Source organism: Falco punctatus (assembly GCF_963210335.1).
Source record: "Falco punctatus genome assembly, chromosome: 17".
Classification (NCBI taxonomy): Eukaryota; Metazoa; Chordata; class Aves; order Falconiformes; family Falconidae; genus Falco; species Falco punctatus.
Genome location: NC_137597.1, coordinates 3,072,675 through 3,087,086, shown reverse-complemented (window position 1 = coordinate 3,087,086; position 14,412 = coordinate 3,072,675). Strand labels below are relative to the sequence as shown.

Sequence of the window (14,412 nt, the reverse complement as noted above, 5' to 3'; positions counted from 1 at the left end):
CGATGAGAATGTAGGGCAGATCGGGTTGGCCAGGCAGCGGAGACCATCCGTTCTGGCTGTCAGCACAAATCCTACCACCAAGCCCTAACCTGCTTCCTCACCCTCAGCCAGCTCAAGGGCTGCAGCTTGGGCTTCCCTCTACCTTGGATGGTCCTTGCTATAAGCGTGTTTGTAACTCTTGATACCAGCCACAGAAGATGGGGACTTCCAGGCTCCACCAACCCCTCGCCTTGTCTCCGATAAATCACAACTAGGGCTCAGAAAGCTGCCGAGGCAGTACTCACCGTCGCCGATCCTTGCTGGTACAAGGGAAGGGCAGCCCCTGCCCAGGAGGGGGGTCAGCAGGCTGGCTGAGCTCCTAAGTGCGGATGTCTGGGGCACCCGGCTAACGCACTGGCCAGGATCCCGCAGAGCATCTCAGCGGGGCAGCCCCTCTGGCAGCAATGCCATCACTGGCTGCAATGGCAAGGAGGGGCAGGCACCTTGCCTTGGTGAAAAGCGACTGAGAAAGGTGGGTCCCTGCCAACACCTGGGACGCTGTGGGAGAAGAACACTTTCAGCCCAAGCACCCAGAGAGCGTATCTGGCAGCTAGCCGGTCCTACCAGCATTACAGCCCCAGCTGCACATCCCCCAGGATGGTGTGTATGCGTACCCCAATCCTTCCAACTCACCCTATTCAGGTCAGCTTCAGGAGCGGGAGCTAAGCAACCTCCTCTCCCTCAACCAGCAGCAGGCACGTTCCTCTCCCCAGTAGGAAACAAGCCCCAGGGGTAGAGGAACCAGGCAGGTGGGGCTAATGCAGCAGCCAGACCTTATAAACCCCACAAATCCCATGATTTTAACCCAACTGACCACAGCTGATGGTTAATACCTTCTCCTCCTCCCACCACACCCAGCCATGGGGCTGCCAGGACCTGGCAGCATCTCTTCCAGGGTCTTGGCTCCTTTCCTCCCACCCCCACCCCCAAGGAGCTGCCTGCTGGGTCACCCTGATGCCAGAGCATCCTTCATGCCAGCCCCAGAAATGGAGTGGAAATGCTGCAAAAGTCCCCCTTGAATGGTTTGTGTCCTCCCCCGTGCCCCACGCCGTACCCTGCCCTTGCCATGTTGTCACCTTCCCTCCTTCCCTGACCCCCCCTAATTTAGGATTAATCCAAACCACCCCAAATGCCTGTGCTGGCAGGGCTCAGCCCCGCTGCCCTGGGGTGCAGAGGGAAGAGGAAAAGGGATTTCCCTTCTGGTTTTGCATTTTCTGTTACAAGGAACTCTATAAATAGGTTCTTACACAACTGCGTGTCTCCAGAAGTCAAAACCTCAAAGAAAACAGAACTCAACAGTTTTCACAAGGTTCATTAGCCCCAAATTAATGATAAAATATTTAAATCCTAGAATTATTTTGATGGGCTTCTGCTAATGCTGTTAATCAGCAGCACGGTTGCTCCTAGCTCCGTGGTGGCTCTCAGCAGGGTGGGGGATCCGGCATTGCAAAAAATCAGGTGGTGACCAAATGCCCCGATTTTGCTGGGGGGAGAAACGCTTTTCTGCTCTTTTTATTGTTTGTAGGGAGTGAATGGCTAGGTTCTTCTTCGCCCAGATACAAAAACCGTCCTGGTCCTGAAGTGCTCTCGCAGCTTCATCCCTGCCAGAATCCTCACCCCTTAAACAGGTGAACCGCAGCTGCTCCGGCTGGATTTTGATCTGTCCCTAACCCAAGGCTGGATTTCCAGCCCCCCACCCCCACCCCCCACCCCCCCAAGAGCAGCTCAGCAGCAGGAGCTCAGCCAACCACGGCACCTGGGCATGAGGTTGTTTTTAATTTGATTCTTAACTACGTCTGATGCTTGCGATTAAATAAAGCCCTAAACTCTCCGTAGGGTTCTGCGTAGCGAGTTGGGAGCTGCCCAGTTCTCTGCGGGGTCTCTCCCACCGCCATCTGCCGGTCACCATTTAGCAGGGCTGGCAGTGACCGTGACCTAAAACAACCCCGCAGCCAGCTGGTTTCCTGCAGCAGGAGAGCTGGTGCTGCTGGGCTCCTGCTGCAGGATTTCAGGGAGAAGGGAAATGCCGAGCTGCAGGGCAAAGCGGGGGCAGAAAGGTGGGGAAAAGCAAAAAAAGCAAAGGTCTGATCCCGGCATCGCTCCTGGGCTGCGAGTTTGTGCCTCGCCGAGACCCTTTCCCCGTGTGCTGCTCATCCGCTGATGTCTGGAACTACTTGGCTGAGGGGTGGAGGTGGACTGGAGAAGGTGATGTTCTCCAGCAAACATGCTGCAGAAACACAGGATCTGGGGACACACTTGCATTTAGCATCTTTCTCTGCTGTGAAGGTGAAAAATTGTGTGTTTGGGGGCGGGAGAGGCTGGCTGCTGGACCTCTTAAAAGAGGGAACCAGAAACGCTCCAGCCCCCCTTTTGATCTCTTTCTTTTTTCCTCCAACTTCTCTTCCTCTTGCTTTCCTTGACCAAAAATTCCTGGCGGGGACACATCTCTGCTTTGCACTCAGCTGGGGGCTCGGGGAACATTCCCTACATCATCCTCGATCATCTCCACCTCCTGCTGCTTTTACACAGGTTTAAAAACATTAAGTTGCAACCTTGCAAAAACTGGCCCCTGGACGCTTTTGGAAAGCCGAACCCACACCCCCTTCAGCACCTCCAGGAGTAATTCTGCATAAGCACACGCTCAAGAATATTTTATAGATAGAATAAGCAGGTCCCTGGCCTCTGGATCCCCCAGCGAGACACTACACGCCCCACAACAGGCTTTTACAACAGGATTTATTCAGTGCATGCTCTGGGGATGCACAGGACACAGCATCGTGGAGGAGGACACAAATATTTGCCTTCAGGTCATTCTCCACCTCATCTGTTTAAGAAATCAAGGGATGCAACAACCAGAGAAGGGACTGTATCACCTAGTCCCTTCCACCGCTCCGCAAAGCTCATCACATATCCAACACACCTTACTGGGAACCTTCCAGTGAAGGGAGCAGAGACATGGGGCAATAAACCACAGTGTCCCAGACAGTGAAAGCAGCCCTGCAACAAGTCCTGGAACCGCTGGTAACCTCTGTCACCATTCACTCGTCTCTCTTGAGCTCAAATTGTACCAGCACGTGTGATGACTTGTTGCTCCTGGACCAGGTTCCACCACACGCAAATTATATGTCAGCTGGGATCTGCATCTAAATTCAAATACACTGCAGTTACGCAAGGAAGGAAGCCATGCAGAAGAAAGCTGCGTGAAGGAGCCCGTAACTCCTCTTTAGCGCTGAAGGTTTTTCTTCTGTGCATGATGCACCCAGGTGCAGGCACACGCGTAAAATAAAGTGGTGGCAATGGACTAACTGTGGAATGGGTACATGCGGCACAGGGCAGAAGAGAGGAAGAAGGCAAGGGCCGAGGGGTGTGAGGAGGAGAAAGGAGTACATCTGGGTAGTACTGGCCATATACTAGAACCAGGAAGGGAAAATAAAATCCTCTCCTGTGGGGGGAGAAAAAAAAAAGCAAAGCCACTCTTTCTGGACAAAAAGGGAAGAGATGAAACTTCTCCAAAACTGAGATGAACAGGCACATCAGGAAGGGAAAAGAGCATTTTTGTTGGAAACTCATTCTGACAAAGACCAAACCACCACGTCTCAGCTACAAACACCAAACCCAATGACCATGTCTCATCGCCACTCGGGTTTCCAAGTCATTCTGCTTTCCCTGGGGACACGGTGCAGCGGGGCCTGCCAGCCACACAGGTGGGTGGGATAGCTCATCACTTCCAGTCTGGAAACGGACCAGAAGCCCAGGCTGGCTGGGAGGAAAGGAGAAGCATCCAAGGTCACCAGCATTATGTCAGACCCTCCTGCCCTTGGGTCTCTTCAGGAAGGGGACCAAGTTCCCATGGGACTGCCAGCTGCCCTTGGCTTGTCGGGGCTGGAGCAGATAAGGCAGCATAAGAAGAGAGTGTCAACCTGAATTGTCCATGGTGTCTCCCAAGCCCACCATGGCTGTGGAACTACCAACGCTGAAGAAAGCCTTGGTGACTGGTGCAGGGACAGCCGAGAAAGACCATTCAAAGCAGAAGGCCCACCAGGATGACACTGGGTAGGAGGAGGAATGAAAGCCCCAAGCAGGTACTGGGGGCTCCAGCCGTAGGCTGATCCATGCTTGTCTGATCTGAGTTTGTCTCCGGTTCTTCGGTGTCCAGGGCACCTGCTGGCAGAAGAGAAGAAAACATGGAATTAGAGGTGAAGATGTGGACAACAGAGGAACTCCCGCTCATGCAGCTCCATCAGTGACGTGCACCAAGACACTGGGAGGTGCGAGGCAGCAGTGCACAGATCCAGCGGGGGCTGGTGCGTTAGTGGGGAGCAGGCTGTAAACAGAACCATGCTTCACGAGCGAGACATCCAACCGGTCCCTTTCAGTGTTAGAGAAAAGAGTGAGGGGAAGGCTCGGTGCCACAGACGAGAGGAGGATCCAGAGGACCAGTGCAATACTGGGTCCTCCCAAGCGCTCTCCATGCTGCTTGGGGATCACCGAACATCTGAGGGTCCATGCCAGGACAGACCCCACAATTACCTTACCTGAGAGGGAGGTCTGGAAAGCAGGGCTCTGCCCTTTTTTTTCTTTGGAAGATGATGTTAAGCGCAAGAAGGTGGGCTCTTCGGGGCTGAAGACCACTGACTTTGAGGGGGTTATGAGCTCAGCTTTATTGAAACCTAACCTGATGTCTGGAACTACCTGGGTGAGGGATGGAGGTGGACTGGAGAAGGTCGATTTCTCCTTCCCATCCTCTTTGACACCTGTATTCGTTTCTGGGACTGGTTTGGGGCTGAAGGCTGGGCTTTCTAATAAGGCTGGATCCTCTGTGGTTAAGGGGCTAACAGACCCTCGAGCGTCTACCTCTGCTTCTGGAGATGCTTTATAATCCAGGTCTAATGAGGGCTCAAAAGAAAGAGTCAGCCCCGTTGCCTCAGTAGGACTGGATCGTTCTGTTTCAGGGGGTTCTGGCTTTGTGGTTGTGGAAGTTTGTGGTTGTGTCTTTGCTGCTGTGGTGGGTGCTGGTGTTGTAGTGGTGGGTTTTGGCTTTGCCGGTGTTGTAGCAGCAGGTGTTGGCTCGGCTGCAGTGGTGGTGGGTGATGGCTTGTCTGGAGTGGTGGTTGTGGTAGGCTTTGATGTGCCCATCGTTGTGGTGGGTTTTGGTGTGGTGGGTGTTGGCTTGGTGGTAGTGGTAGCTGTGGTGGTTTTTGGTGTGGTGGGTGCTGGCTTGGCTATAGTGGTGGCTGTGGTGGGTTTTGGCTTGGCCATAGTTGTGGTGGGTGTTGGCCTGGCTGTAGTGGTGGCTGTGGTGGGTTTTGGTGTGGTGGGCATTGGCTTGGCTGTGGTTGTGGTGGGTTTTGGTGTGGTGGGCATTGGCTTGGCTGTAGTGGTGGCTGTGGTGGGTTTTGGTGTGGTGGGCATTGGCTTGGCTGTGGTTGTGGTGGGTTTTGGTGTGGTGGGCATTGGCTTGGCTGTGGTTGTGGGGGGTTTTGGTGTGGTGGGTGCTGGCTTGGCTGTGGTTGTGGTGGGTTTTGGTGTGGTGGGCATTGGCTTGGCTGTAGTGGTGGCTGTGGTGGGTTTTGGTGTGGTGGGCATTGGCTTGGCTGTGGTTGTGGTGGGTTTTGGTGTGGTGGGCATTGGCTTGGCTGTGGTTGTGGGGGGTTTTGGTGTGGTGGGTGCTGGCTTGGCTGTGGTTGTGGTGGGTTTTGGTGTGGTGGGCATTGGCTTGGCTGTAGTGGTGGCTGTGGTGGGTTTTGGTGTGGTGGGCATTGGCTTGGCTGTGGTTGTGGTGGGTTTTGGTGTGGTGGGCATTGGCTTGGCTGTAGTGGTGGCTGTGGTGGGTTTTGGTGTGGTGGGCGTTGGCTTGGCTGTAGTGGTGGCTGTGGTGGGTTTTGGTGTGGTGGGCGTTGGCTTGGCTGTGGTTGTGGTGGGTTTTGGTGTGGTGGGCATTGGCTTAGTGGTAGGAGTTGTTGTGGTGGGCTTTGGTGCGGTGGTTGTTAGCATGGTGGGCTTTGGCTTGGCAGCAGTAGTGGTGGGTGCTGGCTTGGTGGGTTTTGGCTTGGCCATGGCTGTGGTGGCTGCTGGTGTTGCAGGTTTTGGCTTGGCTGGGGTTGTCATTGGGAGTGTGGTGGCAGGTTTTGGCTTGGCTGTCATTGTGATGGGTGCTAGTGTTGCGGGTTTTGGCTTGGCTGTGGTTGGAACCATGGTTGTGGGTCTTGGCTTGGCTGTGGTTGGAACCATGGTTGTGGGTCTTGGCTTGGCTGTGGCTGGGAGCGTGGTTGCAGGTTTGGGCTTGGTTGTGGTTGGGAGCGTGGCTGTGGTTGTGGTTGGGAGTGTGGTGGTGGGTTTTGGCTTGGCTGTGGCTGGGATTGTAGTTGTGGGTGGTGGCGTGGCTGGGGTTGTGGTTGGAAGTGTGGTTGTGGGTCTCGGCTTGGTTGTGGTGGGCACTGGTGGTGTGGGTTTTGGCTTGGCTGTGGTTGTGGGTTTTGGCATGGCTGTGGTTGGGGTGGGTGGGCTTGCCTTTGCTGTCACAGAGGCTGGAGTGGTCTCTTCTACTGTGGGTTCTGGTGAGAGACGAAAAGTGCCATGGGTTAGGGCTGGGGTCCTCAGCGGATCTCCTGCACTGAGCAGGGCCAGCAGAAAGCAGTGGGGGGTGAAGCAGCAGCTGACCCCTCTCCGGTCACCCTGGAGCATCCCTCACTCTGGGGCTCCCAACCTGGAGACATCTCTACTCCCTCACGCAACCTTCTGCCCCTCAAGGGGCATCCTCATGGGGCAAAACTTGCTGGCTAAGGGGGCACGAGGTCCTCGTCCGACCCTCCTCGTCTCCAGGCAGCTGACCTGTCCCAGGGGCTGCCGTCGCACCTGACGTCTCACGCTCCAGCCCTGGAACTGTGGGTCCAGGGCTTCCTGATAGCTCCAGGGGGGTTCAGAGCTTGGACCCCCAACCCAGGGGTCTGGGTCCCAGTAGCCTGTCAGGGGCCACGCGCCGCTTTGCTTCACTCACCGCACAAGGAGTTGACGCAGACTCTGCCCTCGGGACACTGCGAGCACGAGGGTCCTTCCCTGTACGGCTTTCGGCCTTTCATGTTACCCCTGTGGCAGAAGACACCAAGAAAAGGAAGGCGTGAGGGGGGGAAGCGCCCATCCCAAAGAGGGGTCTGACTCAGCTGGCGTATCCCGGCCAGGGCAGAACTCGGGTTTCACGTAAAAACCAGGTCTTGGTCTCCTGCCCCAGGCTGTCAGCGCTGGTTACTCCACAACCTGCCCCCAAGGCTGCTAAAACCAGGGAGGCAGCTCCAAGGACCAGATTCTCCACCACCCTTTAGAAGAGAGCAGTGGGTGGGCATTCGGACAAGTGTCCTTGTCTCCCTCCTCCTCCGGACCCCTAAGAAGGTCTGCAGGTGATGGCTGCTCTTGGTGTCACCAGCTCCAAGCACCTGGTCCCCAGGGGAAGTCCCAGGGCTCTGCAAGCGGGAACCCACCTCTCCTCCCACGTCCAACCCTTCCTGCTGGTGCAAACGGGCTTCTCCACCCCAGGTGACCGCTGCTCCTGGTGGGGAGGAGCAGGGAGTTTGTACCCTCGGCTACTGCGACATCAGCTCTGGGCAGGTCCTGGGGGGGGAACGTCCCTCCCCGCGTCAGTGCCAGGAGCTGAGGCAGACCTCGGCAGTGGCAATCGCGGGCGAGGATCACCAGACAACCCTTCCTTCCTCCGAGACCAGCCCAAGATAACAAAAACCTTTCTTGGAATTGCTTTGCTTTTACTTCTGAGCAAGGCCAAATCCTGCTCTGCTACGAGGACATTTCCAGCACCGAAACCCACCAAGCTGTGTGAGGTGTGGGACTTACGGGGGATAATAGTTGCAAACAAGCAGGTACATGTCCTCTGTTTCGATTCCATCGATCTTCTCACAAAACTTTGCCCCACAGCCGATCTGATGTGTGCTTGCCCAGACCACCTAAGACAAAGATAGAGGGTGAAGGTGAAGTGGTTGGGTGAAGGTAGATGTCCTGTGGGCAACCTGTGCCCTGGCCTTGAAGGCTTCTCTGTCACTACACCAACAGCCCCTTCATCTCTTCACGTGGGCCCCAGATCCCACATCCCCACGTTGCTCCAGCATTCAGGATCCTGCTGCTGCCTGGACCACCTCTCAACCTAGGGCTGCAGCCCACGTTCCTATATGCCACAGCTTTCCTACCACATAGTCTGCCCAGGTAGAGCATCACCACCTCCGCTTTGGTCCTGGCACCCCCCATCCATCCATCCTCACATTTGCCACCACCGTCTCTGCTCCTCCTTGCTCCCACCCAAGACTCAGCCATCTCTGCCTAAGACAAGCTGGCACCCACCTCTGCTCAGCATGACCTGGGCTGCAGAGCATGTTTAAAAAAAAGGTCTTCTCCAAAAGGCTGCTCACGGCTGTCCCTGTGGCTGACCGTGCCTGGGTCCCCCTGCGTCACCGTGATTCCCACCCGGCTCCTTTGCAAGGACTCTGGGAGAAGCTGGGGCTCTGGTACAGCTCCTTTCCCAACAGCCCCATCCCTCCCCACCACCACCCGGTACCTGGGTGTAGTGGCCACACATCTGCCCGGGGACACACGTGGAAGTTGTCAGGTTGTAGTATTTCTCCTCCCCGTTCCAGTCTTCCACGGCAAATTCCAGGTCCAGGGTTGGGGCCATAGCGAAGAGGTTTTCCCCCCGTCGGCCCCTCTCCTTGTTGTGGTCCCAGATGCACTTCTCTGCGTAGGCTTGAGCAAAGGCCTCCAGCTCTGCGTCCCAGCTCTGAAAGGAGCTCAGCGTCAGCGCCCAGAGAGGGACACTGGGCTCTCTGACACCAAAAGGACACGTACCCAGCACCCCTGGGCTCTCTGGCCACCGTTTCCCCATTGACACGCAAAATTCAAATCCCTGCCCAACACGGCCCTCAGGAGAGGGGAGCTCCACCGTCAGCTCAAAGAGGAGCAGGTCAGCGCATCAGCGCGACTCTCACGACCCCAGGCACGTCTAACGTCATCGCGGAGCATCCTCAGCTCAGTGTGGACCAACCGTGAAGTCGGGTGGTCACAGGGAGGAAACTCACCCCAGGCCACGCAGGAGGGGGCTTGGGGGCACCCCTCTTTGATCAGGGTGGGGATGGGAGGAGAGCGGGGCGCATCCCCCCCAGCAGCTGCACAGACGCTGGGAGCACGCGCTCCTGGGGAACATCATCTGCTCGCCTGGATCTGAGAGGCGGCCGCTGGCTGCGTGCCAAGAGCCAGCCCCCCCCCCCCCCACACACACACACACACACCCGCTGCCAGCTGAGCCCACCGGCCACACTGATATGCAGGAGGAGGAGGAGGAGGAGGAGGAGGAGGAGGAGGTGGAGGAGGTTTTCTCGCGAGGAGGCACACGGGGAATCCTACGCTGCAGCTGTTTGGCCCGTCCTCGTGCCATTTGATGGAGACAGCCGCTTTGCTTCTGCCGCGGGCTGGAAGGCAGCCCGGCCAACAGCGCGTCCTGGGGGGGATCCCCCCATTCGGAGCCAGGGCTGGATCCAGCGAGGGACAGGGTCCTGGTGCAGGGCACGTCACCATCGGGGTGCTGAGCGGGGGAGGACACGCCATGGAGCAGCAGTGCTAAGGGGCTAGGGGGGAAGGGAACACCGAAATGTCTGGATGGGGGCACAGTGCTGGTTGACCTCCCGCGGTGGCCCTGGGCCAGCGTGACAGCGATGGCTGGAAACCCAGTTTGGGGAGCGTGCATCCCTCTGGCACGGAGCTGGGCTGCGTAAAGGGGCAACTCACACCTGCAGGGTTTGCCTCATTAAAAACTAGAAACGGGGCTTTAGGCTACGTATCCCCCCAGCGCTTAACTATTTCCACAGCAACCAGAGCCGTGTCCCAAACGGGGTGACCTCAGCTGGGCACGGTGCCATGGCAGCAGGTGAACTTGGAGGCGAAGGCAGCCCAAGCAAACATCCCGGGAGGGAGGCGAGGACGATGCTCTCATCGAAAACCTCTACCGAGAAATCATCGGGGCTGCTGTAAGCTAAACATTTGTTGTGCTTCCAAAAAAAAAAAAAACAAACCACAAAACAGAAAAAAAAACCAAAACAAAAGATGACAACAACAACAAAAAGCTCCAGAGCACAAGCGGGGGTCCTGGGTGTTTAAGCAGGAGCAAAGCAACGCTGCGGAGGGAGCATCCCAGAGCACGCAGTCCAGCTGGGAGCAGCAGGCACAGGCTCAGGGTTGCTGCTGACTTCAGGACCCTGCGAGATCGTTTCCCTCAGGCTTGCTCTAAGACTTTGCCTCCAAAGCTCTTCTACTCCCAGTTTCCCAGTTTTCTGTGCCTTGCTCCAGTGGGTGCCCGCGGGTTCATGGTGCTTAGGGTTCTGGCTCCATCCCCTTCGAGCCCGAAGTCAGCAGTCAGACCCTCCTACACCTACATATCACTTCTTGCTTCATTTAGTTGGCAAGTTCTCGTCTACCAGCCCACAAAGGTCTAATTCAGCCTGGGCAACATTTGGGCCAGGCAGGGAGGTCTCCTCCAAGCACCACAAGAGGAAAGCACCCCAGCTATCCACACTAAACAGTCCTTCTCCTCCACAAGTTCTGTTAACAGTGAGAAAAACCACGCGTGGTACAAGATACAACACGATAGGCAAGTCTTAATCAAATCAAGGATGCGAAGACAAAAAGCAGCGTCAGCTCGAGAGCTCGGGTTTGCTCCCACTGAACCACATGTGATGGTGGGCATCTGACTGTTTCCCCAAGCAAAAAGGGGGATCCCCCACCCCCAAGACAGCCGTGTGCAAGGCACAGTGAGCATTAGGAGCATGGTGGAAAGCTCAAATAATGGAATGGTCGTCGTGTTTGACGTTGCCGTTCCCTCCTTGTTCACCTGCAAAGGTGAACACCACGCAGCAGGCGATGCCCCGCAGCAGGATTCCTCCCTCCAGCCCATGGCACCAGCTCATGGCAAAGTCTCACCGGCCTGTCCTCCCCGTGGCAAGGGGCCCCAGCGGGCACTCAGCGAGTGAGAGCTGCTTTGCTTTCACACAGACCACCAAGGGGCTCGCATCCCACTGAGGAACTCCCAGAAACCATCAAAGACGACTCTATAGATGAAAGAAAACTCATCTCTTCAGAGGGGATTTGGGGAACCCCTCCAGGGATGCCCAGCTGTAACCCCACACGAGGAGCGCTCTGCCTCCCCTAGAGCAAACCCCCATCCCTCCTGGCATTAGGATAGAGGCTTGCACTGCGCAAACACCTTCTGCACGTCTCTGCAGCAAAAGCCACTTACCATCTTCAGCATATCCATAGCAGGGGGAGACACCTGGGAGCGGTATTTGTTATGCCCATCCAAGATGATCTTCTTTTCTTCATCACTCAGGGACCAGCTCAGCTCCAGCGCTGTGAGCAACAGGAACGCAGGAGGAAGACCTGAGCTCAGCATCGTGCAGCCAGCTTCTGCTCTTAGCAGCCCACGGCTCTGGCAGTCGGATTTAAAGCACCTCCCAAAAGCAAGGAACACCCAACAGCTTGAAGATCGGGGAGGAAATGTATTTCTTTATTAGAGTGGAGTTTCGGAGCCACGCGGTACACACCCATCTCACATATCGGCCTTGATGGAGAGGCAGCAGCATGGCCGGTGCCAACGAGCACGCAGGGTCCACTCCCCCAGGCAGACCCCGCGCCTGAATCATCATCCCTGGGTTGGCATTTTTCACCTAAACCTCTGCTGCTCCGAACGTCAGGCATCCCCTTACCCCCGGTTGTGGGTCCTCTCTTCTACCCCCGTCCCTTTTCTCCTAAATTGTAATAATAATAATAATAATCATCATCATCCCTAAGCAACCAGCAAAGCCCTGTTTTACACAAGGGTCCTCCCCTGTCCCTGGAACGCAGCTGCGTCTAGAAACGAAGGCAGCAAGATGCAGCCGCTGAGAAGAGTTTCCAGCGACTCCCCAGCTGGGAGCCAGAGCCCACCTCGCCCAGCCCCACATCCACGCTGGCCGCACTGGGGGGAAGCAGCGGGGGGCTGAGGAATGGCCCCCCCGGGGCTCCCCCAGCCTGCTGGGAAGCGGGGAGCAAGCAGAGGGTTGATGCCCCTTCCCTGTGCCACCTAAGCAGGAGAAGAACAGCTGAAATTGCCCCAGAAAAGGGGGGGCTGAGAGTCTGTCGCTGCCGGCTGGAGCGCCCCGAGCAGGGGCTGTGTGGGGACAGGCTGTGCCCCCTCCTCAGGGCTCAGCATCGGGTGGCCTGGACCGCACCGCCATGGAGCCGGTCCCACAGGGACCCTCCAGCCTGCCCCATGGAGACCCTCCATCCCGCCCCACAGGGACCCTCCAGCCTGCCCCATAGAGATCCTCCAGCCCACCCCGTGGAGACCCTCCAGCCTGCCCCATAGAGACCCTCCAGCCCTCCCCATAGAGACCCTCCAGCCTGCCCCATAGAGACCCTCCAGCCCACCCTGTGGAGACCCTCCAGCCCTCCCCATAGAGACCCTCCAGCCCTCCCCATAGAGACCCTCCAGCCCTCCCCATAGAGATCCTCCAGCCCGCCCCATGGAGACCCTCCAGCCCGCCCCGTGGAGACCCTCCAGCCTGCCCTGCAGAAACCCTCCAGCCCCTCCCCCCTAGAGACCCTCCATCCCGCCCCGTGGGGACCCTCCAGCCCCCCCCATAGAGACCCTCCAGCCTGCCCCATAGAGATCCTCCAGCCCGCCCCATGGAGACCCTCCAGCCCCCCCCACAGAGACCCTCGAGCCTGCCCCGCAGAAACCCTCCAGCCCCCCCCCATCCCGCCCCACAGGGACCCTCCAGCCCGCCCTGTGGAGACCCTCCAGCCTGCCCCGCAGGGACCCTCCAGCCCTGCAGCCTCTTCCTCCCCATCTGCGATTGTGCAACCGCCCCGGCTCTGCTCCAGGAGCTCCTTCGGGGATCGCAGGCTATTCGGATCAGCGGGTGGGCAGCTCTGGCCGGCAGAGCCAAGTTAATCACACGCTGTCGGCTCTGCCTCCCCCTCTCCCCTCCTGGCTCCCCAGGCAGCGCTTTGCCATCTTTCCTGTTGCTTTGGACCATGCTGATCACCCCTCTTACCACAACAGCTCTCCTGCTGCCCCCCAAATCTCTTACCTCAGCACCTTACCTTCTCCTTCGTTAGGTCCTGGCTCTGCCATACTCTCAAGAGTGGAACAATTTCTGCAAGCAGGGTCTGAGGGTGACACCTCGACGGGCGATCCTCAACTCACCTGGTCACACTGGGGCCCCCGTGTATTGCTAAGGAGTCTGGGTCAAGGCAAACCTGTCTCCATCATGAGACACCTCAACTGCTCTGCTGCTGCATCTCTGGAGACCTGGAGAAACATCTAGAAAGGACCCACGTTGGCTGCAGCTCCTGCTGGCCAGCTCACGGGGCCCTGGCTGGCGAGGAGCAAGGCAGTGCTGAGAAGACCCCAACGCACGTACTGCTCTCTGCAAGCGAGGTGGGGAGGTGAAGGGCCAAGCCCCCCATCGCCCCCGGCACTGCAGCATCCTGGCTAAGCCTGGCCGGAGGTAGCGCAGCAGCAAGGAATAAGGAAAATGGGACACACGGTGCTTGTGGGGAAAACAGCCCCGGAGGAGCCACAACCCAGGCGCGTGGCTCCCGGGGAAACGTGAGGAACAGCCGATGCACTCGGCAAGGTCAGGCGCGGCTGCTGGCAGAGGGGGCGCGGGGCCGTTTGTCAACTCCCCAACCTGCCCCGACGGCTGTTTTTGGAGCCAACGTCTGAAGCCTCGAGATTAACAGCGCAGGGTCCAAGCCCCACCCTGGAGCCGAGAAGCTCGTGTCCAGCCGGCATTAGGTAAGCGCGTGAGGAATGCAGCTTTCCTCCGGCTCACTCACGGAACAGCCCCTCCGCCACCCCCCCGGGAGCCGGCAGCCTCAGCGCGGGAGAGGGGACCCCCATGGCAGCACCCGAGGGGGTGCGGCGTCGGGCTCAGGGCCGGTGGGCTCCGGGAAGGCACAACTCTGCGCTGGGGAAGTGAGAAACCCTCCTTTCCTACTGACCCACCGCTTGAGGGTCTCCAGCGGGGCTTCTCCGGCATCGCCTCGGTAGTGGCTGGATCCTTCTCTCCTCGCTTCGCCTGTTTTGACGAGCTCTGGAGGAGTTTATCTTCTTCTGCCCCTGAAGGGTTGGCCGGAACAATTGGGAAGGAAGGACGGAGATTGTTGTTGGGAAGAAAAGAGCTGTTGCATCAACTTTGTTTAGGGAACCAGGCTGAATTGACAAAACATTTTCCAAAGTGTTTCTTTTGACGTTTCCCAAACAGAAGCATCCTGACTTTTCACTCAAAATGACCTTTCTGCTTAGATAAAGTGCCCGAAAAAGGGCTAAATAACCCCTCG

The 14,412-nt window shown here is 57.5% G+C and overlaps 1 protein-coding gene across 3 annotated transcripts; it reads right to left on the bottom strand.

The window, feature by feature from the left end:
• Nucleotides 1–4,114: 4,114 nt before the first annotated feature.
• On the bottom strand, nt 4,115–14,352 carry PI16 (peptidase inhibitor 16). 3 transcript variants are annotated; one of them, XM_080367236.1, is made up of 7 exons: nt 14,074–14,352; nt 13,274–13,390; nt 11,324–11,831; nt 8,597–8,815; nt 7,882–7,991; nt 7,037–7,125; nt 4,115–6,593 (listed from the first exon to the last, which is right to left on the bottom strand). In XM_080367236.1, exons 3-7 carry the CDS (start codon nt 11,474–11,476, stop codon nt 4,267–4,269), a joined length of 2,898 nt encoding a protein of 965 aa, XP_080223362.1. In that variant the 5' UTR covers nt 11,477–11,831; nt 13,274–13,390; nt 14,074–14,352; the 3' UTR covers nt 4,115–4,266. The 3 variants fall into 3 exon arrangements, with proteins under 3 accessions (XP_080223362.1, XP_080223360.1, XP_080223361.1); XM_080367234.1 differs by lacking the exons at nt 13,274–13,390; nt 14,074–14,352 and adding an exon at nt 9,439–11,135 and having other exon boundaries at nt 11,324–11,398; XM_080367235.1 differs by lacking the exons at nt 13,274–13,390; nt 14,074–14,352 and having other exon boundaries at nt 11,324–12,421.
• Nucleotides 14,353–14,412: the final 60 nt, after the last annotated feature.

What these genes read in the sequence shown, in the direction of transcription:
- PI16 (XM_080367234.1), bottom strand. Translation starts at nt 9,639, where the DNA reads ATGGCGTGTCCTCCCCCGCTCAGCACCCCGATGGTGACGTGCCCTGCA. An exon ending in TGTGTGGCCACTACACCCAG is followed by an intron (nt 7,992 to 8,596) that starts GTACCGGGTGGT and finishes TCTTTGTCTTAG; the next exon opens with GTGGTCTGGGCAAGCACACA. An exon ending in GTTTGCAACTATTATCCCCC is followed by an intron (nt 7,126 to 7,881) that starts GTAAGTCCCACA and finishes CTTCTGCCACAG; the next exon opens with GGGTAACATGAAAGGCCGAA.